Source organism: Molossus molossus, unplaced genomic scaffold (genome assembly GCF_014108415.1).
Source record: "Molossus molossus isolate mMolMol1 unplaced genomic scaffold, mMolMol1.p scaffold_m16_p_4, whole genome shotgun sequence".
NCBI lineage: Eukaryota > Metazoa > Chordata > Mammalia > Chiroptera > Molossidae > Molossus > Molossus molossus.
Genome location: NW_023425377.1, coordinates 53,931,856 through 53,959,770, shown reverse-complemented (window position 1 = coordinate 53,959,770; position 27,915 = coordinate 53,931,856). Strand labels below are relative to the sequence as shown.

Here is a 27,915-nt window from a genome sequence, read left to right as displayed (position 1 = left end):
ATTGTTTAATAACATGCTATTTATCCTCCATGTGTTGAAATGTCTTTGCATGTTCTTTGTGCAATTGACTTCTAGTTTCATGCCATTGTGATCTGAGAAGATGCTTGATATGATTTCAATCTTCTTGAACTTGTAGAGATTTAGTTTGTGTCCTATCATGTGGTCTATCTTTGAAAATGTCCCATGTGCACTTGAGAAGAATGTGTATTCTGTAGTTTTGGGGTGTAATTCTCTGTAGATATCTATTAAATCCATTTGGTCTAGTGCTTCATTTAGAGTCTCTGTTTCCTTGCTAATTTTTTGCCTAGAGGATCTATCCAGTGCTGTCAATGGGGTGTTGAAGTCCCCTGCTATAATTGTATTGTTGTCGATTTCTCCTTGGAAGTCCTCCAGAAGATTTTTAATATATTTTGGTGCTCCTATATTGGGTGCATATATGTTTATCAAGGTTATATCTTCCTGTTGGATAGATCCTTTCAATATTATGTAGTGGCCGTCTTTGTCTCTAGTTATGGTCTTCATTTTGAAATCTATTTTATCAGATATGAGAATTGCTACCCCCGCTTTTTTTTGCTTTCCATTTGCTTGGAAAATTTTTTTCCATCCCTTCACTTTCAACCTATGTGAGTCTTTTGTTGAGAGGTGGGTCTCTTGTAAACAACATATAGATGAGTCATGCTTTCTTATCCAATCAGCTACTCTGTGTCTCTTTATGGGAGCATTCAATCCATTTACGTTTAAGGTGATTATTGATATGTACTTATTTATTGCCATTTTTGTTTAGTGTGGTTCCATTTTTCTTCCCATTTCTACTGCTATTTACAGCAGTCCTTTTAACATTTCTTGCAGTGCTGGTTTGGTGCTAATGTATTCCCTTAGCTTTTTTTTGTCTGGGAAGCTCTTTATTTGATCTTCTATTTTGAATGATAGCCTTGCTGGGTAGAGTAGTCTTGGATTCAGATTCTTGTTTTTCATGACTTTGATTACTTCATGCCATTCTCTTCTGGCCTGTAGTGTTTCTTGTGAGAAGTCAGCTGAAAGCCTTATGGGGTTCCCTTTGTAGGTAACCTGTTGCTTATCTCTTGCTGCTTTTAGGATTCTCTCTTTGTCTTTAATTTGTGGCATTTTAATTACTATGTGTCTTGGTGTGGGCCTGTTTGGGTTCTTCTTACTTGGGACTCTCTGTGCTTCTTGAACTTGAATGCCTTCTTCCTTCACCAAATTAGGGAAGTTTTCTCTCACTATTTTTTTGAATATATTCTCTATCCCTTGCTCCTTTTCTTCTTCTTCGGGGACTCCTATGATACGAATATTATTACGTTTCCAGTTGTCCCATAGTTCTCTTAAGCTGTCTTCCTGTTTTTAAATAGTTTTTTCCTTTTGTTTTTCTGATTGGTTGATTTTTTCTACCCTGTCTTCTAATTCACTGATCCGGTCCTCAGCTTCCCCTACTCTGCTTTTTAAACCTTCCAATGCGTTTTTCATTTCGGATATGTCATTTTTTATCTCTTCTTGTTGGTTTTTAATTTCCATTTGGCTTATTTTCAGTGTCTCTATGTCTTTACTCATGCTGTTCAGCTTCCTCAAGATCATGGCTCTGAATTCTAGCTCTGTTAACATGCCTAATTGCTCCACATTGATCTCATCTTCGGTGGAGGTGTCTTGCTCTTTCATTTGGCTTCTGTTTCTGTGTTTCACCATTTTAGCTATCACTGTGGGCTTTGGAGCCTGTCAAGTTCTCCCTGTGGGTGTTGGTGTTCTGCTGTTTGTGGCTCCCTCTCCTGTGTTTAGATGAGCGAGGGAGGACCCGCGTTGAACACCACTGTCAAGTCTTACTTTCCTGGTTAAAGTTGCCAGCCCAGGAAACGTACTGTTATCCTCTAGCTTTTTGCCTGGAGGCTAGCAGTCTAGGTTACTTGAGGAGTTTTGGGTTGTCAGTTGCTTGAAAAACTCCCTCTGGTGCTCAGCCAAGGGGCTTTCACGAGGGTGGGGCAGATGCTGGTTGTTAGTGAGCCTCAATTAGCACTACAATGGCCCACAGGGTGGGGTTGGATCTCCGAGGGAGGGGCTGCTGCCTCTCTCAGAGCCCTGGGAAGGAGCAATGTGGCCACCGTCCTGAGTGGCTGCACTCAGCCAAAGCTCTGAGCGCCCTCCAAACCCCGAGTGTCCAGACACAGTTCCAGTCCAGTCTGCCCTCCCTCCGCCGGAGCCCAAGGTGAGTGGCTGTGGCTGTTTCAGCCTCTGTCCCGGCTGCGCTGTGGGGCCGCCTGGGAGTGTAACCCGCGGGCGCCGCTTACAGCTGAGGCCTCTGCCGAGCTGCCGACCGTGCGCTCCCAGCCCCGTCTCGCGCCTTCGCAATCCTACCGGGATGGAGTCAGTGTCCTGCGTTGTATGGTCCTCGCAAGCTGCTTTTCTGTTGGTTTTTTCCGTCGATTTGTCTGTGTTATAGTTGTAATTCCAGTTTGGTTCTGGGAGACGGTCTGTGTAGCTCCGTTCACTCCGCCGCCATTTTTCCCGCTCGAGTCTGGGTCTTCAGAGTGTAGCTCAGTGAGGAAATCTGTAGACTTCCACTGGGTTCAAAGCTGCAGGATCCTGGGAATATGTCAGTGTGATTTCTTTTGTCTTTGCAGCCCAGTGTGGCATGGTGGATAAAACTTGTTGACCGAATGCAGAGAATCCCTGTGGCCTCAATCCAGACTGCGAAAACTCACACTTTTCAATGTTTTAAGATATAATATTAGTTATTTGTCCTCATTTTTATTTTTATTTTTACTTTTTTTATCTTTATTTTTGAATGCATTACAGATGGTTCTCATTTTTCCCCCATTGACCCCCTTTTCCCCACTCCTGCCCCTCTCCTGCCTTTTTTCACACTGTTGTCTGTGTCTATTGGTTATGCATATAAGTTCTTTGGTTTATTTCTTCCAACTCCCCAATTCCCTTCTCTTTGAGGTTTGTCAGTCTAGCAACCAATTTGTACTTCCTAATCCCTTCACCTTTTTCACCCATTCCCCTAACCCCCCTCCCATCTGGCAACCAATAAAATGTTCTCTGTATCTATGGGAATGTTTCTGTTCTGCCTGTTCATTTTGTTTGTAGATTCCATTGTCAGTAGATAGGTATTCATTGCCATTTTGTTCGTTCATATATTTTATCTTTTTCTTCAAAAAGACCTTTCAACATTTCATGTAACAATGGTTTGGTGGTGACGAACTCCTTTAACTTTTTTTTTGTCTGGGAAACTCTTTATATGGCCATCGATTCTAAATGACAGCTTTGCAGGATAGAGTAGTCTGGGTTGTAGGTTCTTGCTTTTCATCAGTCTGAATATTTCTTGCCACTCCCTTCTAGCCTGCAAAGTTTCTTTTGAGAACTCGGCTGACAGCCTTATGGGTACTCCCTTGTAGCTACCTTTCTCTTGCTGCTTTTAAGATTCTCTCTTTGTCTTGAACTTTTGCATTTTGATGATGATGTGTCTTGGTGTGGGCCTCTTAGGGTTCATCTTGTTTGGGACTCTCTGTGCTTCCTGGACTTGTATGTCTGCTTCCTTCACCAAGTTAGGGAAGTTTTCTGCCATTATTGTTTCATATAGGTTTTCAATTTTTTGTTCTCTCTCTCCTCCTTCTGGCACCCCCAAGATGCGAATGTTGGCATGCTTGAAGTTGTCCCAGAGGCTCCTTACACTATCCTCATTTTTTTGGATTCTTTTTTTTTTTTTTTGCTGTTCTGATTGGGCGTTTTTTGCTTCCTTATATTCTAAATAGATGGTTTGCTTCTTGACTTTACCTACTCCACTATTGAATCTCTGTAAATTATTCTTTATTTCAGTTAGTACCTCCTCTATTTCTGACTGCATCCTTTATTTCTGACTGGTCCTTCTTTATGCTCTTGAGGCCCTCACTAAGTTCCCTGAGGTTCTCACTAAGTTCATTGAGCATCCTTATAAGTAGTATTTTGAACTTAGCGTCTGTTAGGTTGCTTATCTCCATTTCGCTTAGTTCTTTTCCTGGAGAGTTTTTCTGTACTTTCATTTGGGACCTGTTTCTCTGTCTCCTCACTTTGGCTGCCTCCCTGCGTTTGTTTCTATCTATTACTTAACGAGAAGTATGGGGCTAGCTGAGACCAGATGCTGCTTGTTTGAAAGAATTTAGGAAAACCTAAAGCAGGATCCAAGACAGGCCAATCCTATGGTAAAGCAAGTGGCAACAGCTTGGGTGGGCCTGAAAGATGGGTGGGGCAGGGCCTCAGGGAATCACCAGGGCCGGGCAAACAGTAGGAGCCAGGTTGCTGGAGTCCCAGATAATGGCAGCTGTCTGCCGCTCCTGAGAAAGGCTCACCAAAGGAACAAAGGCCTCTGACAGCACGTTTGTCCTGGAGAAAGCCTTCTGTCCAGCCCTCGCTCCAATGCCAAACAGCTCAGTTCTTCCCTGTATGTCTCTGGCGCCCCTCGAGCTGCCTCTCCTCCAAGCTTAGAGGGAGTGAGTTCGATAAGTCTGTGCGCAGGCCCTTTAATGAGCTGCCTGGGGCTCTAGCTGCCTCAGCCTCCCTGAGCCTCAGTTCCCGCAGGTTTTTCCAGCCAGAAGTTATGGGGATTCTCTTCCTGGCACTGGAACCCTGAGCGGGGCACCTGGTGTGGGACGGGGACCCCTCAGTTCTCAGAGAGGACCATCCCAGCCAAGGTATCACACGTGGGTGTGGGACCAGCCCATCTGCCTCCGCCCCTCCTACCAGTCTGGATGTGGCTGCTTCTTTAATTCCATAGTTGTAGGACTTCCATTCATCTTGATTTCAGGCAGCTCTGAATGATGGTTGTTCTGTAGTTTAGTTGTAACTTTGAGGTGGTGTGAGAAGACACGATACCGCGTTTACCTACGCCACCATCTTGACCAGAAATTCTATCCTCATTTTTATAAGTGAAGTTACATCATTATTGGAGAGTGTGTGAGACAGAGAAAGAGGGAGAGAGAAGTGGAATATAGTTCATATTGCAGGTGAGCCTCTACTTGGAAGAGCCTTAGCAAACCTAGTTCTAGCCATGTCAATGTCATGACCTTGTGGTTTAACCCTGTACAAGGTCCTCATCCTTTCATGGCCTTGTATTCTTCATCTGTATGACAGGTTGGGCTAAATGTTCTATAAGAGTTGTTTCAAATCTTTCGTGACTTTTCAAACTGCATTGGTAAGTGCTAATTATAGATAAGACTGTATAAAACTATATATAAGTATATATGTATAACTCCATAATTATGTTGAACTCTAAAAAAATTATTTGGGATTACAAGAGAGGGAAAGTTTGTAGGAATATTTTCTCTGTGATCGCTTCTCGCCCTTTAGGCTAAGATCAAGTGTAGTATCTGTTCTTATCTGGTTAATATTTTCTCTGTGAAATTAGGTTTATAAAAACTTAAAATGGAGACTCTTTGTTAGTTTAGAAACTTGTAAAAAATTTGTAGTGATAAGGGTTATCACGGCTGAAATGGTGTTCATATGAGTGAAGGATCTTGGCATGGTGGTTTCCAGCAGTTTTCTTCCTTTAGTCATGTCCTACTGTGGACCCTGATCCTAGTGTGGATGCTCTGGCGGGCATAGAGCCTGAGTACCCTGGGGCTTTGGGAAGAGCACAACTCTGAGACGTGGCCATATTCTCTCTCCTAACTAGAACAAAGACTTTGTCCTGTCTGTTTCATGTAGAATGAGAGCTCTTGTGAGGCAAGGACCCTGCTATGTGCCAGTGTCTTGGTTTTATTCTGAATCCAGACCATTCCCTTGCTGTTGATGTTCTAGTGACTCTACCAAGTGTAATGACACATTTTAGCCTCACACACCCACTAATTTGTCCCTTTTTCTTCAGAGCAGAGTGGCTTGGCTGTGGTATGGACTGACTCAGGAACAGATGAGCAGAGACAGCTGCGTCCACACCTTGCCATTCTCCTACTATTTAGAACTTGAGAAGCAATGGGTTCCTGGGAAACTTTGGTTAACTTCACTCTCACTAAAATGTATGACTGATAAAACTGGAGACTTTCTCATCAATTTTCCCCTTGCTGGTATAATTGAGATCAAGAAAGAGGCTTCTCATTTTATCTTCAGTTCTGTCACCATCCTGGAAAAAGACCATGTCAAACACTGGTTCAGTTCCTTGCAACCTAGTTGGAATGTCATTTTCGATGTCATCAAGCACTTCTGGAGAGAAGTTTTAGTTGAGTGCTGCTGTGGGGGCATCATTCTTCCCACCCCACCCCCCATGACCAAGGGCAGGAGCTCACTAGTCTGATGGCCTATTCCCAAAAGGATCTGGACGATACAGTCAGAGTCCTGCACTGCCAGGATGAGCAGCTAGACAGACAGCATAGTGAGCAGCCTGGACAATATGGAATCTGACGTGGCTGACAGGTAGAAAAAAGTACTACAGCCCTAAGCTGCTCTTCAGGTGGCTGGGGTACCTTCCATATCCCATATTTAATACACATTCAGAAAACATGGGTTATACCTGTTGTGGACAGTTATTCTGGGTTGGCTGCTCTGAGTATACAGACAGGGGCCAGTGTTTATTGAAAGCTCACAACTGTCAGGTTTAGCGTAAGTGTTCAATGAGGATCACCTCATTCAATCACTAGACAAGCCAAGAACATGTTGTTTGTTGTTGACTTCATTTTGCTGATGGGGAAACTGAGGCTGAGAGGCCAGAGAATTTGTTCAAGATCTCACACACTAAGTTTGCTAGCATAATTTATTTTTTTTTAGTAGTTTATTTATTTTTTTTACATAGTTGTGGAGCAGCCAGGTTTCAGTGTAAGCATTTGGCTCCAGAAGCTACCACCTGAGCTGCTGGACCAGCCACTCAAACCTTGAGTCTTGGGGCCCTTCTATTCTCTTTTGAGACCCCCAAAGAGCTTTTGTTTCTGTGGGTTATGTTATATTGACCATGTTTTTTTAAAACTGAAAAATTAAAAAGTTATTTATTCATTTAAAGAGTGCAGTAATAGCCCAGCCGGTGTGGCTCACTGGTTGAGTGTCGATGCATGCACCAAGGGGTCACCAGTTCAATTCCCAGTCAGGGCACTTGCCCAGGTTGTGGGCCAAATCTCCAGTGGGGGGAGCATGCAAGAGGCGGCTAATTGATGTTCTCTCTCATCAATATTTCTGTCTGTCTCTCACTCTCCCTTCCTCTCTCTCTCTAAAGTCAATAAAGAAAAAAAATAAAGAGTACAATAATAAATTCATGATTTAGTAACATAAGTAACATTAAAAAATTTTTTAAAAACTTTATAAAGCAAAACCTGTTCAGTGAAGAGTGGTACTATTTGAGACTTTGCACCTCTGTAAAGTGAGGCTTAGTCAAAAATATTGTGTTCCCATGCCTGCTGTGAGTGCTATGCTGACCTTTGGAAATCTCTGTGTACAGTCTGGATGCCATCAGAGCAGCAAAGCCAGATAGTGACATGGTGCTATTAGGGAGTGATTTTGACCATACTTTGAGAAGCACTGGCCTGACCCTAAGTCATGAAAAGTCCTCCAGGGATCTTAGAGTTTAGTAGGAATAGCCTCTCCCCACAACTTAGAGGGCTTCTGGGAGTCAGCCTCTTGGTTATGAGCCCTGAGCATAGTCCACATCTCTTGGATGAGGTCTGTATGGGTAGCATAGGTGGGAACCCATGCCCCTGAGGGAACTCACATATACTCACCACCTGCTACTGTTTCCTAAGTACTTACTTGTGAAGGGCTAATTGCTGCAGTTGCAGGGGACAGAAAGCCCCAGATCTTACTCTCAGGAAGGGTGCTTGTGGAGGATGAGATGAAGGTCACTAGAACTTTGTCAGTTTTCCTCTTGAGGATATAGCCGGATGCCATTTGTAGATGCTTTATATATTCAAAATAGCACTCTAGGAAAACTATGGAGACAATGAAAATAGGAAACCTAAATGGGATGGGCACATGTAGGGCCATTTTGTTTTACAGAGCACCTGACAGCTCCTGGAGGACTATGCTACTACAGGACAGTAGTGTCCAGTACTCAGTGAGCCTTCTCATTTCTCCATCACATCTGGGGATATTTCTCATATTATTTGTTTGATAATTTCTTCCCCACAATTTTTCTTTCTTTTTCTCTTTTTATTATTATTTTTTTATTTATTTTTGTTACAGATGTTTCTTCTTTTTCCACCATTGACACCCTCCTCCCAAACCCGATCCCCCACCCGCCCCAACATTGTTATCTATGTCCATTGGTTACACATACATGCATATAAGTTCTTTGGTTTATCTCTTCCCACCCCTCCATCCCCCTCTTCTGAGGTTTGTCAGTCTATACCCTACTACTATGTATTGGTTGGTTTTGTTCATCAGCTTTTTTTGTTCATTATATTCGACAAATAAGTGAGATCATGTGATATTTGTCTTTATCTGATTGGCTTATTTCCCTTAGCATAATACTACTCTCTAGGTCCCTCCATGTCATCTCAAAGGATAAGAGATCTTTATTTCCTACAGCTGTATAGTATTTTATAGTGTATATATATCACTGCTTTTTTATACACATCTATTGATGGACACTTGGGCTGTTTCTAGATCTTAACTATTGTAAATAGTGCTGCTATGAACATAGGGGTACATATATTCTTTCTGATTGGTGTTTCAGGCTTCTTAGGGTATATTTCTAGAAATGAGATCACTGGGTCAAATGGCAGTTCAATTTTTATCTTTTTGAGGTAGCACCATAGTGTTTTCCATAGTGTCTGCATTCCCATCAGCAGTGTACTAGATTCCCCTCTTCTCCACACCCTCACCAGCACTTGTTGTTTGGTGATTTGTTGATAGATGCCATTTAGCAGTTGTGAGGTGATACCTCATTCTTATTTTAATTTGCATCTCTCTGATGATTAGTGACGCTGAGCATTTTTTCATGTTTCCTGGCCATTTGTATGTCCTGTTTGGAGAGGTATCTTTTTAGGTCGTCTGCCCATTTTTTAATTGGATTGTTTGCCTTCTGTTGAGTTGTATGAGTATTCTATATATTTTGGAAATTAACCCCTTATCTGATGTATCATTGGCAATTATGCTCTCCCATACAGTGGGTTTCCCTTTCCATTTTGATGGTTGTTCTTTTTGCTGTGCAGAAGCTTTTTAGTTTGATGTAGTCCCATTTATTAATTTTTCTTTTGTTTCTTTTGCCTTAGGCGTTGTATGAGTGAAAATTCTGCTGTGTGTGATGTCTGAAATTTTGTTACCTACATTTTCTTTTAGGATTTTTATGGATTCATGAGCCACATTTAAGTCTTTTATCCATTTTGAATTTATTCTTGTGTATGGTGTAAGTTGGTGGTCTACTTTTTTGCATGTAGCTGTTCATTTTTCCCAACACCATTTATTTATTTATTTTTATCCTCACCCGAGGACATTTTTCCATTTTTTTTATTCAGATAGAGTGGGAGGGAGACAGAGAGAGAGAGAAACATTGACGTGAAAGAGACACATTGAGTGGCTACCAACCAGGGCCAGGGACAAACTGAAACCAAGGTACATGCCCTTAGTGGGAACCGAACCCGGGTCTCTCTGGACCACAGGCCAATGCTCTAACCGCTGAGCCAAACCAGCCAGGGCCCAACACCATTTATTGAAGAGGCTATCTTGACTCCACTCTATTCTCTTGCCACCTTTGTCAAATATTAATCGAGCATGTTGTCTTGCGTCAATTTCTGGGTTCTCTGTTGTTCTCCGTTGATCTAGATGCCTATACCAGGTTCTTTTGATTACAGTGGCTTTGTGGTATAACCTGATATCCGGGATTGTGATCCCTTCTACTTTGTTCTTCTGTTTCAAGATTGCTATGGCTATTCAAAATTGTTTTTGGTTCCATATGAACTTTTGAAGTATTTGTTCTAGTTCTGTGAAATATGTCGTTGGTATTTTGATGGGGATTGCATTGAATCTATAGATTGCTTTGGGTAGTATGGAAATTTTAATGATGTTAATTATCTCAATCCATGAACAAGATAAGTGCTTCCACTTTTTTATATCTTTCTCTATATCTTTTTTCAATGTCCTGTAGTTTTCTGCAAATAAGTCCTTTACTTTAATTAAGTTTATTCCTAGGTATCTTAATTTTTTTTTGCCACAGTGGTAAATGGGATTGTTTTTTAGTTTCTCTTTCTGTGAGTTCATTATTTGTGTATAAGAATGCCATCGATTTCTTGATGTTAATTTTGTATCCTGCTACCTTGCCAAATTCGTTTATCAAATCTAGGAGATTTTTAATGGAGTCTTTAGGGTTTTCTGTGTATAATGTCATGTCATCTGCAAATGACACAGTTTCACTTTCTCCTTTCCCATTTGGATCCCTTTTATTTTTTTCTTCATGTCTGATTGCTGTGGCTAAGACTTCCAACACGATGTTAAATAAGAGTGGGGAAAGTGGGCATCCCTGTCTTGTTCCTATTCTTAAAAGAAATGCATTTAATTTTTGCCCTTGCTTCTCTTTTCCTCTCTCCTGTCTGTCTGTCTGTCTGTCTGTCTCTCTCTCTCTCCTTCTCTCCCTCTCTCCCTCCCTCCCCCCTTCCCTTTCTCTCTCTCTCTCTTTCTTGTGTGTGTGTCAGTGTCCTACTGGTTCTTCTGTGGAGAACCCTGACTGGTACAGATTCTGGTATTAAGAGTAAAGTGTGAGTTTGGTTCAACAGTTTCTGGAATCTTTAATCTGATTAGAATTAAAGCCACTAATACTGCTTATTTCCAGTGGTGTAGGGGCACTGATACTATATAGCATGATGTGGCAATAAAGATACACAAATATCACCATGTGGTACTCCTAATCAAAGACTTTAAAAAGGCAATGTATTCAGTACCTAATACATTCATTTGTAATCTTAACCTAATGCACATGATGAGATTAGATTGCTGCTTCTAACTCCAGCAAACAAAGTAGGGAAAGGGAAGAATGAGCTCAGGTTGCTGCATAAATGGCCTGAACATTTCTGTATGTTCCCTGAAAGAAACCAGCTCCTGTAAATGTGACACTGAAATTCCTGAAAACTAGATCTAGATTGTCATCCTGTGAATGGCTGGTTGCAATGTAAATTGAAATCCCTACTTTGTTGTCTGCTGTTAGACTGAGGGCATTGATTGGGAAGAAATGTTCACATTTGAAAGTGAACATATGGGAAGATCCTGATGAGACAGGAAACTGAAATCCAAAATTCTGATGAGTCTTCTCTGCTAGTAGAAGCACTCCTACCCCATCTGAGATTATCCATGCTTTGCCAGAGAATTCTATAATGGCCTCCTCTGAGGCAATTGCCCTTCAATGTACTGCTGACTATCCTTAGAATGCACACCTATCACTGTTTCTAGATGTGTTGCTAGACTTGGGTCCCAACAGATTCAAAAAGATGAGGCACAAAGTATGACCCACAAGTAGGTATGCTAAAAGAACTGCATGATTTTTTCCAGTTTACCCAGAAATCTGGAGAATATGTAGGGAATAGATATCAAAGGTGTGGGTCACCTTTGTGAAAGAAACATAAAGTTGGATCAGGCTGAATTACTAAACTGGGCCCACTAAGCTGAGATTCTGGATCCATTGCTATAACTGGAAGGGTTTGCTTGGTTGGCTGAGAAGTAGGCTAAAAGGTGGCACACACTAGATGAAGTGTGAGATGTCAGGACTGCCTTGGTTACTCCAGAGGAAGGATCCAGGGCTGAGGGTGATTGGAGAGGTAGAGTAGACTTACATTTGAGACCTGTTCACCCATGTGGCAGGCTCCAGAGGACACACTGTGAGGGCAGCTCCGCCATTCTTAAAGAGTTATGTAGTTGCTCTTCTGGGTAGGCTAGAAATTAGTGGGAACTGCTACCACTGAGCTGGGATCCTTAAATTCAGTGGGGACAGCTGTATCCCAGGTGGTGGGGCCAAGTGGCAGCACTCAGTCACCAAAGGCAAGTGGGGATGGTTACCATAATATACAGTAGAGTTAAGCAGCCAGCAGTCTGACTCTGAGTCCTATGCCATTGACTAGTTGGTCATGTGCCCCAGAACAGAAATAGATGGCCGTCTCTCCATTCTTGATCTGTGTATGCAGAATTCATGTCAAGTGAGCACACATCTCAATTGAATTAAAACAACAGTCATGGCCCCCAATTGATTCCCAGACTTAAACCATTTTACAGACTCAGAACCTCTTGAATGACAGGGAGGCTGGGGCCCCTTATAGAAAGACCCCAGTGTGCTACCAAAAACTGATACTGTTAAATCTTTCTCCCAGAGGGACCTCTGGCTCTACGTTGAGGAGAAGGAAATAGATTTTTCAGGGATACTGGACACTGGCTCTGAACTGACACTGATTCTAGGGGACCTAAATCATCACTGAGGCTCCCTAGTCATACTAGAGGCTTATGGAGGTTAAATGACTGATGGACTTTTGGCTCAGGTCCATCTCACAGTGGGTCCCCCAAGTCTATCCTGTGGTTATTTCCCCAGTCCTGGAATGCATAATTGCAGCAGACATACTCAGCAACTCACAGAATCCCACAATGGTTCCCTGTAGAAGGATGGTTATTCTGGTAGGAAAGGGCAAGCAGGAGCTCTACTAGAACTGTCTGTATCTAGTAAAATAGCAAACCAGAAGCAATACCATATTCTTAGAGGGATTGAAGAGACTAGAGCCACCATCCAGTACTTGAAGGATACAGGGGCTGAGAATCCTACCCCATCTCTATTCAGTTCACTTATTTGTGCAGGAAAAAAAGATGGATCTGGAAAAGGACAGTGGATCATCTTCAACTTAACCTGGTGGTGACTCTAATTGCTATTCCAGAAGTGGTTTCATTGCTTGAGCAAATCAACATCCCCTGGAACCTGCTATGCAGCAATTGATCCATCACTGTTAGTAAAGACCCTAGAGGCAATTTGCTTTCAGCTGGCAAGGCCAGCAATACACCTTCATTGTCCTATATCCCAAGGGTATGTCAGCTCTCCAGCCCAGTGTCATCATTTAGTTCATAGGGCTCTTGATCACCATTCCCTTCCACAAGATAGCACACTGGTCCATGACATTGATGACATTCTGCTGATTGGACATAGAGAATATGAAGTGGCAACTGCTCTAGACTTATTGGCAAGATATTTGCATGTCAGAGTGGGAAGTAAATCTGACAAAATTCAGGGGCCTTCCCACTCTGAAATTTCTAGGGGTCCAGTGGTGTGGGGCTCGTTGAAGTGAAGGGTAAGTGGTTGCATCTAGCCCCCCATACAACCCAAAGGAGGCACAATGCCTAGTGGCCTGTGTGGATTTTAGAGTCAACATATTCCTCATTTGGGTGTGTTACTCTGGCCCATTTACCAAATGACTTAAAAAGCTGCTAGTTTTGTTTTGAGTAGATGCAGGACAAGAGTATGCTCTCTAGCAGCTTCAAGCTGCCATGCAAGCTGCTCTACCTTTGGGCCATGTGATATGGCAGAGCCACTGGTACTGCAAGGTCAGTGACAGACAGGGATGCTGTTTGGATCATTTGGCAGACCGCTAAAGGGAATCACAGCCTGGGCCCTTAGGATTTGAGAGCAAAGCCCTCCATCCTTTGTGGATAACTACTTTCCTTTTGAAAAATAGCTCTTAGTTGACTGAACATTTAACCATGGACCACCAAGTTACCATGCAACCTAAGCTGCCCAATCATAAAATGAGTGTTCTCTGACCCACCAAGCCATCATCAAATGGAAATGGAGTCCCAGAGATGGCTTAAGCAGGCCCTATAGACACAAGTTAGATTGCATGGGGAAGTGGCCCTCATCCATGTTACACTCTTTTCTCTCCCAGTTGCACTTATGGTACATTTCCTACATGGGAGTGCCCTACAGTCAGTTAACTGAGGAGGGAAAAACTATGGCCTAGTTTAGGATGATCTCACACAATATTCAGACATGACCCAGAAGTGGAGAATTGCAACACCACAATTCCTCTTCTGAACAACCTGAAGGACATGGTGACAGGAAATCCTCCCAGTGGGAAAGACTTCAAGTAGTGCACCTTGTGGTTGGTTTGTGTCAGGAAAGGGAGTCCCCTGCATGTAGTCTTTTGACCCACACTCAGCCATGTAAGAATGAGCCTTGGTGCTGGAGCACTTTTTCACCAAAAGAGAAAGTGTCAGCTCCTTATGTGTAGTCAATGAAGTTTCTCTTCCATTGTCTGCATTCAGTCAATGAACTGACAGAGATTTCTTTAAAAGTATGGTTCCCATTGAAAGGGCAAAAAATAATAGTCCTATTTCTTCAAATTCCCTTCTGGCCAGGAAGCCGCTTCAGGTCATGGTTAAACAGTGGCCAGCTGGCCTTTCAACCATCAAAAGCAGCAATCAGCCATCAGAACCCACAACACCTATTTTTGGAGGAAAGGTCTTTATTTTATTGCCCATCCTGACTCCAGCAGGCAGCACTAGGAGCACCTGCTACTGTCCCCACAGCTGCTGGCTGCAGATGTGTGGGATGGGGGATAGGATCTGCTAATGCTTGAAAGGGGAAACTGATACATATACACTGGCCTCTCCATCACATTCTCCTCTAGATATGGCAAATGTTGTGCTAGACCCAGGATTACAAAATAATATAGTTCAGTCCTTTTACCAGAGGGACAGATTCCTGCAGCTGCCTATCCTGCCATCTTCCTACTGTCACTACCTAGATGACTTATGAATGGACTCTGCCCTTCATGTGCCATTTTATTCTTGGACATAAGTTCTTGCTGCTTTTCAAGGTGATGGGTTTATTTTCTGTCATCCTCAAAAGATGTTTAATGATGAATTTTACTGTCTTTGAAAATGTATGGATTTTAACATATGTGATGGTTTTCAATCCATTGCAATTACTATCCTTTTGAAACTTAAACTTTTCCATCTTTGAACATGTTGTGAGATTGTAACAGGGAATAAAAACTTTGTATTACTCTGGCCCTGGCCGGTTTGGCTCAGCAGTTAGAGCATCGGCCCATGGACCAATGAGTCTCACATTCGATTCTGGTCAAGGGCACATACCTTGGTTGCGGTTCTTCCTCGGCCTTGGTCAGGGTTGTGTGGGAGTCAACCAGTCGATGTGTCCCTCTCACATCAATGTTTCTCTCTCTTTCCACCTTTCTCTCCCTCCCTGCCACTCTATCTGAAAATAAATAGAAAAATATCCTCAGGTGAGGATTAAAAAACAACTTAGTATTACTCTCTGAAATGGAGTTAGAATAAAATGTACCAATAAACCGATAAATGTAATAACCTGCTCTTATCACTTTGTCCTGATTAAATAAACAAAAGGCCAACTATGTAGCTTTCAGAGGCAACCTGAGGAGGTACCAGCTGGCCTGATACTCCTCTAAATGAATGTGTCCTCTAAGCAAATTTGTTAGTTTTTAGAACTTAGATAATAGAATAAATAGCAGGATAGATGTATGCTGACATAGTTCACCCAGTTCCCTTTTATCTCAGCTCTCTCCCACCTCCATTCCCTCCTGCTTATTGCTAATTGCCTCTGCTTCTGTACACATAGCTTTCTTGCTCTGCTCAACTCTTGAATAACCCCTGTCCTATATAAGCAACCCTCCCCCTGAGCTCGGAGCTGCAGTTCTCCTCTGTGTAGGTTGGTTGCAGTCCCTGCGCAGGTAATAAAGCTCCTAATATTCAAAATTACTTTGTGTCTGAGTGAGGTTGATTCTCCTGGGTTACAACAATAAAAGGAGCTCACATACTGACAGTTTCCTTATAAGAATATTTCAAGTTATCAGCAATTCCAGTTCCTGCTTGTAATAGACATGGTCTTGACCACTACTTTTGATGCAGATCACCCAACTGCAGGAATTTGGCTGGCACTGACCAATTCTGACATTAAAGATGCATATCAGGACCAGCAAGGACATTGCCTGCATGTCCACAGCCCCTCCTCCTGATCTTTTTGTTTTGCTTTCCCTCTCCCTCGCTATAAAAACCCCGGCTTACACTGAGATGCTACGATGGGCTTTGGGACGAGAGTCCTCCTCAGGTAGCCAGCACTTGAATAAACCTCTTTTTATGAGCATCTGTCTCACAAGTTTGGCTTTGTAGCAGCAGGCAGTTGAAACTTGGATTCAGTTTTACTATTGAACCTCAAATTCTATAATACAGATTCCTGGACAGCTCAGAAATATAACTGTGTTAGGGGAATGTTCTGCTAATGAATTCCAGGCAAAGCCCACATTACAGGAAAGGCCAGAGTAACCGGAGAAAGTCTCATCATTGAGGTCAGATGGTGCAGTCAACTTCCAAAGGATTGACAGCTGCCTCTGGGGAGGGAACTAACAGCCCTGGTTCTCTGATGCCCATTCACCAGCCACAACAACTGCAGCAAACTCTTTACTACTTTCTCACACTCTATGGTAAAATAGGGACCATGGGGTGATTTTTTTTTTTTTTTTTTTTTTTTTTTTTATTAAACAAAATTTATTTACATGTAATAAAATTCTGGGATTATATGATTTCTATTTTTTGGAGGTGTTAGATAGGTCAAGTGTCTCAAGGTTTGGGTGATTCTTACTAAATGCTATTCTTGCTAAATGTTAAAATGTAGCACAGTATTTTGCAGACACAGCTGTAAACAGGAATGGGCCTAACAAGAATCCAACAGGGTAAGTGTAGCCAACTGCAAAGAAATCAACATCAACATATAATTGACTGATTAGTGTATATAAATAATGGCTAAGCCTCTCTCCAGGGTGACAGAGCTTTGGGTATGAATCCTCTATCTCCTTTACTTGCTGCAAGTAAATAAAACTACTTTGCCACAACCAAGTCTAGTTCTTGAATAGAGCACACCAAGCTACAAACACTTTGAGTTCAGTAACTGTTACATACCTCTTTAAAATGAAATGAAGACAAGTTGGTAACCCAGTGTGACCTCAGGAGTTTGATGGAATCTCCTTGCTGAAGTGATTCTGGTTGTGTTGTCATTGGAGTCTATGAGTGAGTAGTATTATCTCTGTCATTGTACATTGGAAAATACCTGCACAGTAAATCCTTGATTTTGCAAACCTGGATTTAATAGACCAAATTGCTAATCAGTATATCATATGTGAAAATTAACACCCTATTATATTTAAAATGCTTTAAACCAAGATTTGCTTATAATTAAATTAATAGGTTATTTTTGTTATTAATTCATTATTTTTAACACATTTTAGTGAATAGGCCATGTGTTGGAAAAAACACTGTAGTAATTTCGCCAACATAAATGTTAATGTATTTTTTTTTCATCCTCACCCGAGGACATTCTTTGATATTTTGTTCAGATAGAGTGGGAGGGAGGGAGGGAGGGAGGGAGGGAGAGAGAGAGAGAGAGAGAGAGAAACATCAACGTGAAAGGGGCACATCGAGTGGTCACCACCCACATGAGCCAACCAGGGCCAGGGACAAACTGTAATCGAGGTACATGCCCTTAGCGGAAACCGAACCCAGGTCTCTCCAGACTGCAGGCTGACGCTCTAACCGCTGAGCCAAACTGGCCAGGGCTAAATGTTAATATTTATAACTATAGTCTACATATTTAAATCCAAAAATCACCACTTATAAACAATGTTTAGCAAATGATTGGCACGTGAACACACCGCATTGTGCTTGGTAATTGATTCTACTGTCCGAGGCATGGTTTTCTGTAGCAGTTTTAACGTTTACTGGCCTATGTTCCAATGTGCGCTAAGCCACGCCCCAGTTGTGTGCATTTGCTTATTTGCGGTGACTGGTGAATGCACACATTTACTAGACTTATTCAGTATAAACTTAAAATTACTGTAATATATATATATATATATATAACTTTTCTGTGAAATTAAACTTTTCATACATACCTCATTTTAATTACACATAGATGTCTACATAAGTAAAAACAGGTAAACTGATTTGTCAGTTTTTTAATATATGCATTTGGGAAACCTACTTTATTATAAAACGGACTTTGGGCTTTAACAGATACCCCCTTCCCCAAATTAGTCCATTATATCAAGGCTTTACTATATTTTACTGGCACTCCTGGATGATAATTTGGTACCTCACAATTGAGCCAAACAGTAGCTAACTTTTTGAAGCTGTTTAATTTACATACCACAGAATTCACTTATTTTATGTGAGCAATTCAATGTGCTTTTGGTTTTTAGCAAATTTACAGTTACACAAACGTCACTATGAAACCAAATTTAAGGTCAACTGCCTACCACTATGAATGCCAAACTCATGAGACAGATGCTGGTAAAAAAGGAAAGAGGTTTATTTAAGAGTGCTGGTCACCTGAGAAGAAGGGAGATTCTCATCCCAAAGCCTATCTTCCATCTCAGTGCAGGCAGGGGTTTTTATAAAGAGGGAGAGGGAAAGCAGGACTAAGTGATCAGGAGGAGAGGCGGTGGATGTGCAAGCAGTGTCCTTGATGGTCCTGATAGCAGTTTTTAATATTAGCATACTGAAACTGTTCAGTGACAGCCAAATTCCTGCAGTTGGGTGATATGCATGGTCAAGGCCATTTCTTTTATAAGCAGGAACTGGAACTGCTGATAACTTGAAATATTCTTATAAGGAAACTGTCAGTATGTGAGTTTTTTTTTTTTTTTTTTATCAGTTTGTTAGTACATTTTATTCTAATTCTGTTTTATGGTTAGAGCATTATAAAGCTTTTATTCCCTGTTACAACTGCATTCCAATTTTAGAACAGTGCCATGACCCCAAAAGCTTTTTTCAGCCCATTAGCCGTAATCATTTTGGTACTAGCACCAGGTCACCATTCATCCACTGTCTCTCAGCCCTGGTCACCAATGATTTACTCTTTATGTATATTATCCTTCTTTGAGATTTAATATATGCCAGGCTTCCTTCACCTAGCATCTTATTTTTGAGATTATCCCTGCCATAGGGTATATAAAAACTACTTTGTTACTTTTTACTTCTGGGTAATATTCAATTGTATCATAGTTTGTTTATCCATTGACCAGGTCTGATGCACTCTGGGCTGTTTCTACTTTGTGTCTATTATGATCAGTGCTTTTAAGACACTGAACAATATTTGTATGGCATATGTTTCATTTTCCTTGGAAGGGAAATTACTGGGTCTCTCTCTAACATTTTGAGAAACTGACAAACTGTTTTCCAAATGGCTGCACCATTTTATATCCTTGCCAGTAGTGTATAAGGGCTCCAGTTTTTCCATATTTTCACCAACACTTGTTACGCCTATTTTTTTTTTATTATCCTCGTGGGTGAGAAGTGGTACCTTATCATGGTACTGTTCATTTTTCTAATGATAATGAGCATCTTTTCATGTGCTTTTTGTCTACGTGTAGTATATTTTCACATTCTTTGGTGTGTGTGTGTGTGTGTGTGTGTGTGTGTGTAGAAATTTATTTTAGGACATCCATGTAGGAACCAACTTTACCAATGCATTTTCTCCTCTTTGGTTTCATCCTGACACTAGTCTAAGAAGCTTAACCAACATTTTACCATTTTTGTTTTACAAAGAATGACATCAGACATGGCTAAACGTGTATGAATTGCCTCCTCAGTCCAGAGTTAAAACCATTGGAGTTATGGAAGGATGCAGGCTCTGCTTCAACACCTTTCTCCCAGTTTCCCCAAATGAAAACACTTTTCTTTTTCTTTCTTTCTGTCTTCCCTAATTTTTTAATTGAATTCATTGGGGTGACATTGATTCGCAAAATCATACAAGTTTTAAATGTACAACTCACTGCATCGTGTGCCCATCACCCCAAGCAAAGCCTCTTTCCATCTTTGATTTTTTTCATTTTTAATCTTCACCCAAGGATATTTTTCCATTGATTTTTATTTTTTCAAAAAAAATTGTTTTCTTTATTGATATTTGAGAGAGAGAAAGGAAGAGGGAGAGAAAGATAGAAATGTCGATGAGAGAGAACATCCATTGATGGCCTCCTGCATGCCCCCTACTGGGGATTTGGCCCACACCTGGGCATGTGCCCTGACCCAGAATCAAACCAGTGACCTAGGTGCATGGGTCGACGCTCAACCACTGAGCCACACTAGCTGGGCTTCCCATTGATTTTTAGATAGACTGGTAGGAAGAGGGGTGGGGGAAAGAGAGAGAGAGAGAGAGAGAGAAATATTGATGTGAGAGAGACACATCAATTGGTTGCCTCCCCACACAACCCTGACTGGGGCTGGTGATCAAACCTGCAACCCAGTTATGCGCCCTTGACTGGGACTCAAACCTGTGACCCTTCGGTCCACAGGCTGATGCTCTAACCACTGAGCAAAACCAGCCAGGGCTCTTTGATAATTTTTAATGTAGATTTTTGACTCTGTATCATGACGTTGTAAGAGTGAAACCAAACCCAAGTTTGATGCCTACCTCAGAGAAAGCCAAATTTATGAGACAAGGCTGGTGAGAAGGAATGTGGTTTATTCGAGTATTGGCAACTTGAAAATATGGAGGACTCTTGTCCAAAGTTCATCTTAACAGCTCTTGTCATGCCAGCTAATTATGTATGGTAAAGGGGAAGTGGGAGTTGAGCTGAGGGGAGTAGCACGGTTTTTTTCTGGGGACGTGCAGTTTGACTCAGCTGGTCAACCTGTTCCTGATATTTATTTCGTTCTTCTGTGGTTGGCCAGTGTGTTTGCACATCTGGTGGTGACTGGAAACAGGAATGTGCTCTCCTAAGACACTTAAGCAAAATTGTGATTTTACAATATATAAATTTCTACTTTATTGTTAGTTAACTCTTGCTAGGATTTCAAGGTTAGCTCAGTGGTAGCAAGAGTTCTTTACATATTCTGGGTTCAAGTCCCTTTATCAGATATATGATTTGCAGATATTTTCTCCCAGTCTGTGGATTGTCACTTATTGATGGTGTTCTTTTGTTTTTCTTTTTGTTATTGAGTTTAGAGGAAAGGGGAGAGAGAGAGAGAAACATCATTGTGAAACAGCAATCATTTGACTCTCTTATGTGCCCCAACCAGGGATTGAACCCACAGCCTGGGTATGTGCTCTGACTGGGAATCAAGCCTGCCATCTTTTGGTGTATAGGACAACACTCCAACCAACTGAATCACATCCGCCAGGGCTTATTGATGATATTCTTTGATGCACAAAAGATTTTAATTTTGATGGTGTCCAATATATGTAACTTTTTCTTTTGTCACTTCCTTTTGGTGTTATATCTGTTAACCAACAAATCAAGGTTACAAAGATTTACTCTTTTGCTTCTCTTTAATAGTTGTATAGTTTAGCCCTTATATTTAGGTCTGCGATGCATTTTGGGTTCCTGTTTGTGATTGTCATAAGGAATGGGTCCAACTTTTTTTTACATCCAGTTGTTTCGGCAGCATTTGTTTATGACTTGTTTCTCCATTCAATTGTCTTGTCATCCTTGTAGAAAATCAGTTGACCATAAATATAAAAGTTTCTTTCTGAACTCTGAATTTGATATCATTGATCCTTATGTATAACCTCAGGCCAGCACCGTCTTCATTTCTGTAGCTTTGTAGTAACTTTTAGTAGTCAGGCAGTGTGAGTCCACCAACATTGTTCTTCTGAGATTGTTTTGGCTATTCTGGGTTCCTTGCATTTCCATATAAATTTGAGGATCAACTAGCTAATTTCTGCACAAAAGCCATTTGGAATTTTTTTTTTTATCCTCACCTGAGGACATTTTTCTATTTTTTGTTCAGATAGAGTAGGAGGGAGAGAGAGGAAGAGAGAGAGAGAGAGAAACATCAACGTGAAAGGGACACATCAAGTGGCTGCCACCCACACAACCCAACCAGGGCCTGGGACAAACTGCAACCAAAGTACGCGCCCTTAGCAGGAACCAAACCCGGGTCTCTCTAGACTGCAGGCTGACGCTCTAACCACTGAGCGAAACTGGCCAGGGCCCATTTGGAATTTTGATAGAAATTTGGTTGAATCTGTAGATCATTTGGGGGTAATTTTCCACGTTAATGTAATTATTGATGTGACATAAAATGACTTAAATTTGTTGTTTTATTTTGTGTTTGTTCCTCCTGTTCATTTCTGGTTTTTTTCTGTCTTCCTGTGGGTTACTTAAATATTATTTGAGAATTCCATTGTGATTTATCTATAATGTTTTTTTAATATATCTCCTTTTATAGATTATTCATTGGTCACCCTAGGTATTACATTATACATACTTTATCACATACATATCTTTTACATATTTTGAAAACATAACCTCATCAAGGTTATGTTACTTCAGCCATCATCCATATTTTAGCAAGCTCAAGAGAGGAAGGCAAGTCTCTTTCATTTCCCTATACTATTTTTTCCATTTTCCTACCCTCCCTCCTGATATTCCACATATTTATCAGTTCCTTTCTAATTCAACAACATCTTTGAGCCATTTTTTTAGGGCAGAGCTGCTGGCAACAAATTCTATGTAGTTTTCCTTCCTCTGAGAAAAACTTGATTTCTTCAGTCCTGAAGGATGGTTTCACTGAATGTAGAATTTGAATTGCTGGTTCTTTTCTTTCAGTACTTCCTAATGTTATACCACTTCCTTCTAGCCTCCATTGTTCCTAGTGAAAAACTCACTAGTATTTGAGTTATTTTTCTCCTGCAGGTAAGGTGTCCTATCTCTCCTACTGCTGTCAGGATTTTGTCTTTGTCTATGTAATGTATCTTAACATTGATTTATCTGGTTTTATCCTGGTTGGTTTCAATTCAGTTTTTAGAATCTATGAATTTATGTATTTTTGCCAAATTTGGGGAATTGTTAGCATTATTTTTTTTTTTATTCCCTTGTTACTTTTCTTCTTCTCCTGGGATGCTGATGATATGAAAGTTAGATCTTTTGCTTTGTCCCTCACTCCCAAGGTTCTCAGCTCTGTTCTTTTTTGTATGTTCTCTGTATTTTCCAGATTGAGTAATTTCTATTCTTTTATCTTTAATTTTACTAATTCTTTTATCTGTCATCTCATGTTGCAATTTTCCTCATGTAGTCAGTTTTGAAATATTAGTTACTGTATTTATGAGTTCTCAAACTCCCATATGGCATTTTCTGTGTTTTTTATTTCTTTGCTGAGACTTTGTGGTAGGTTGATTGGTTGGTTTCAAACATGTTTATAATTGTTTAAGTATTTTTATGACCTCTGCTTTAAAATTATTGTCATGTAATTCCATCAATTTCAACTTGTTTTTGGCATCTAATGCTTGTCCTTTTTATTCAAGTTGAGGTTTTTGTGATTCTTATTAGGTTGGATGATTTCCATTGAATCCTGGATATTTTGGATTTTGTGTTATAAGACTATTAGTTTTCCATCAAATTTGGGGATTTTTGACTATTCAAATAATTTTTCTGTCTCTTTCTCTCTCTCGTTCCTCTCAGCCAAGTTACATGTATATTGGTAGTATGTTCATTTGTATCCTCCAGGTACCTGAGTAACTACATTTTTCTTTATTTTTTTCTGATCTTAAGATTGTATGATGTCTATTGTTCTGTCTTCAAACATTGATTCTTCTGCCATTTAAATTGTGCTGTTGAATGTCTTTAGTGAACTTTTCATTTCCTTTACTGTATATTTAAAATTAGCATATAATTGACATATAATGTTATATTTTAAATGTACAGTATAATGATTTGATGTACGTATATATTGTGAAATGATCACCACAATAAGTTTAGTTAACATCCATTACCATGCATTGTATTTTCTTATAACTGTTAAGATTTATTCTTTTATCAGCTTTCAAATATACAATACAGTATTGTTAACTATATTCATAATTGCTGTGCACTACAGCCCAGGATTTATTTGTCTTATAACAGAAGTTTGTACCTTTTGACCATCTTCACCCATTTCACTCATCCCCCAAACCCCTGCTTCTGTTCTCTGTGTCTATGAGTTTGATATTTTATTTTTAGATTCCACATAAGTGAGATATACAGTGTTTGATTTATTTCACTTAGAATAATGCCCTCAAAGTCCATCCATGTTGTTACAAATGGCACTGTTTACCTCTTTTTTTAATGGCTGCATAATATCTATATATCTATATCCACATGTCACATTTTCTTTATTCATTTATTTGTCAGTCAACACTTAGGTTGTTTCCATGTCTTGGCTATTGTAAATAACGCTGTTATGAACCTGGGGGGGTGCAGATATCTTTTTAAGATAGGTATTTTGTTTTATTCAGATAAATACCCAAAAGTGGAATTGTTGGATTATACAGTAGTTCTATTTTTAATTTTTTGAGGAATCTCTATACTGTTTTCCATAGTGGCTACACCAATTTACATTCCCACCAACAGTGCATAAGGATTTCCTTTTCTCCACATCCTTGCAAGTGCTTGTTATTTCTTGTCTTTCTGATAATAGCCACTAATAGGTGTTGCGTAATATCTCATTGTGACTTTGATTTGAATTTTCCTGATGATTAGTGATGTTGAGTACCTTTTCATGTGTCTGTTGGTCATCTGTATATAAATATCTCCTTTGAAAAAGGTCTACTCAGATCTTCTGATTTTTAAATCAGATTGGCTTTTTTTCTACTGAGTTGAGTTCTTTATATATTTTGGATATTAACTCCTTTATATATATATATATATATATATATATATATATATATACACACACACACACACACACACACACACATGATTTGTAAATATTTTCTCCCATTGTGTAGGTTGCCTTTACATTTTGTTGATGGTTTCCTTTGCCATATAGAAGCCTTATGGTTTGATGTAATGCCACTGATTTTTGCTTTCGTTGTCATCTGAAAAATCATTGCCAAAACCAATGTCTAGGAGCTTACCTCCTGGTTTTTTCCTAGGGATTTTATGGTTTCAAGTTTTACATTTAGGTCTTTAATCTATTTTGACTTGATTTTTGTGTATGGTGTAAGAAAGTGATCTAGTTTCTTCCCTTCTTTCTTTTTTCATTTTCTTTTGTATGTGTTTGTCCATTTTTCCTAGTACCATTTACTGAAGAGACTCTCCTTTTCCCATTGTTTGTTCTAGTTCTTTTGTCATAAATTAATTGTGTGGGTTTATTTCTGAGCTCTATGTTCTGTTCCATTGATCTGTGTGCCTGTTTTTATACCAGTACCATTCTGTTTTGATTACTGTAGCTTTGTAATATGGTTTGAACTCCGGAATTGTGATCCCTCATCTTTGTTCTTCTTTCTCAAAATTGCTTTGGCTATTTGGAGTCTTCTGTGGTTCTATACAGATTTTAGGATTGTTTGTTCTATTACTGGAAAGATGCCATTGGTATTTTGATAAGGATTGCTTTGAATCTGTAGATTGCTTTGGGTAGTATGGATATTTTTTTTTTTAAAGTAGTCCTACCCTTATCTATGGGGGATATATATATATATATATATATATATATATATATATTTTTTTTTATCCTCACCCGAGGACATTTTTCCATTTTTTGTTCAGGTAGAGTGGGAGGGAGAGAGAGGAAGAGAGAGAGAGAGAAACATCGATGTGAAGGGACACATCGAGTGGCTGCCACCCGCACGACCAACCAGGGCCGGGGACAAACTGCAACCGAGGTACGTGCCCTTAGCGGGAACCGAACCCGGGTCTCTCAGTACCGCAGGCCGACGCTCCAACCGCTGCGCCAAACCGGCCAGGGCTATGGGGGATATATTTTAAGATCCCCAGTGGATATCTGAAACCATTAATAGTATCAAATCCTATATATATTACATTTTTTCCCTATGCATATATACATACGATAAGGTTGAATTTGTAAATTAGGAACAATAAGAGATTAACGATAATAATTGTAATAAAATAGAATAATTGTAACTATTTGCTGTCAGAAACTTATGTGCATGTGGTCTCTCTACTTCTCAAAATCTCTATTGTATTGTACTCATATGATACATTGATGGAACCATTCCATAAATAAGATAGCTGTCACCATGCTTCTGATTATGTTACCAGAACATGGGAAGATAATTTTGGAGTATTTTTTAGAGCATGAGAGATCTTCACACTGTACACTATTTTGGCTTTATTATATGTCCTGCAGCATTGCAAGGCCACTTCCGTGCTGATACCTCCTTTGCACCTTTTTTTTTTCTTCTTTTTTAGTTAACATTTAATTTTATAGGCAAATAATTTGGAAATTTTGTTCTGAATAATCATTTATCTGGGCTGAGTTAATTATGAATACTCTAAAATATTGCACAAGAATCAGATCTCTGTGGTTGCTTAGATTACTTCTTTACTCGAAGAGTTGATTACTTTTTAAAAGAGGAGGCTATAAGAAAAGGTAGATGTCAGTCTTTGAATTCATTGTCTATACACATAAAAAATCATGTAGTAGGAATGATAGTGATGTTAGTTGTTTGGGGGGTTTTGTTTGTTTGTTTGTTGCATTTTGTTTCAGGAAGTGTAATTCTTTGTTTTAATCTAAAGTTCTAGTGACTTAAGTCCTGTTGTTACACATGATTCAATTTTTTAAAGTACCAAAGTTATATTGAAGTCCAAAGTTGTCATCATAAACTATACTACTTTTGAAAATTGTTGTATGAGAGAGATTTCTGTAAAGATCCAAGAGAAAAAAATATTTGGAATCAAATTTGTAGCTAACATGCCTGCAATTTCTTTTCTGGGATGTGTCAGTTACATGATGTATCCCCTTTCCACTTAGTCCTGTGCAATGAACATTGAGCATTTCAGTAAATTTATTTTCACATTGGCAAGTGGCCTTGGCTTTTCCTTGAGCAATTCATGTTTGCAGTCAGCTTCTGTCTTCAAAGAATCACAGTTACTAAGGAGATCTCCATACTGGCAACTATTGGTGCATAGTCCATTGTCACAGTTACCAGGGCAATTGGCACAGGATGTTTCTTGTTTGTAAGGGGTATTCTTTTTACTAACATTATTACCAATGGACAGTATTGGCAAACATAGTATTATTTTAGAAAGTCTTGATTGGGACAATAGGCAATTCCATATCCAACATGGTAAGATGAGTAGCAAATAACTTGGGTATAATGTTCAACAACTGCACTGAAACTTTTTGGTCCTATACAATAGACAAAATCATGGCTCTCATCATACCAGTTTTGTATTGCATTTGACCAGGTCATAGGGTTGAAATTGAATCTGCCTGCCACAACGAAAGCCAAACTTGTGAGGCAGGTGCTCATGAAAAGGAAGGTTGTTTATTCAAGTGCTGGCAACCTGAGAAGATGGCAGACTCCTGTCCTCAAAAACCATCTTAACATCTCAGTGCAGGTAGGGGTTTTTATCAGGAAGGAGAGGGAAAGAAGAACAAAGAAATCAGGGGTTGGGTGCTTTGGACATGCAGGCAGTGTTCTTGCTGGTTCTGATGTAGATCTTTAATGTCAGCCAAAGTCTTGTGGTCAAGCTGCCCCAGGCCCCGGCAGGATCCAGAACAGCCAGTTTCTGCAGTATGCTCAAAAAAAGGCTGTTAGTGATTAATGGCAGGCATTACTAACCAGGCCTTTGTTTTAAGGCATACATCCTGTTTCCTGATCCAGGGAGAAGTATTGTTCATTATGTTATTTAATCAAGGTTATTTTGTTGTTTAGCATAAGTTTTCTTGTAATATGTGTAGGACATCTTCCCATAGGCCTTGATATAGATCTTTATGTTCAGCATCCTTGAGTTGGCTATCTGGTATTTTGTCAGCTGAATTCCTGCGAGGAGGGCCCTTGAGATCAGGCTACTTTTTAGATTCACACAGGAACTAAAACTGCAGATCCCTGTAAAGTATACTAAAAAACTAACATACAAGCTCTAGTTTTGAGAGGAAAAATCAGGTTAGAGTAAGAAGCTGAGTTTAACATTTACTAAGATTAATATGAGTGGCTTTATATAGATTTTTTTTATAAGTTTGCTTTGTTAGTATATTCTTATTTTAGTTCTATTCTGTGGTTAGCCAGAATAGTATAAA

At 39.9% G+C, this 27,915-nt stretch overlaps 1 protein-coding gene and 1 pseudogene across 1 annotated transcript in view; both read left to right on the top strand.

Annotated features, from left to right (window-relative positions):
- Positions 1-5,315: 5,315 nt before the first annotated feature.
- LOC118616737 lies at positions 5,316-5,422 on the top strand (annotated as a pseudogene).
- Positions 5,423-5,451: 29 nt separating this feature from the next.
- The window catches only part of SNAP47 (synaptosome associated protein 47), a 66,894-nt gene continuing 44,430 nt past the window's right edge, over positions 5,452-27,915 (top strand). The window contains 4 exon segments of the mRNA XM_036282170.1: positions 5,452-6,254; positions 6,257-6,342; positions 6,344-6,393; positions 7,406-7,458. Of these exon segments, the coding sequence (XP_036138063.1) occupies positions 5,894-6,254; positions 6,257-6,342; positions 6,344-6,393; positions 7,406-7,458 (550 nt within the window). The 5' untranslated portion in view covers positions 5,452-5,893.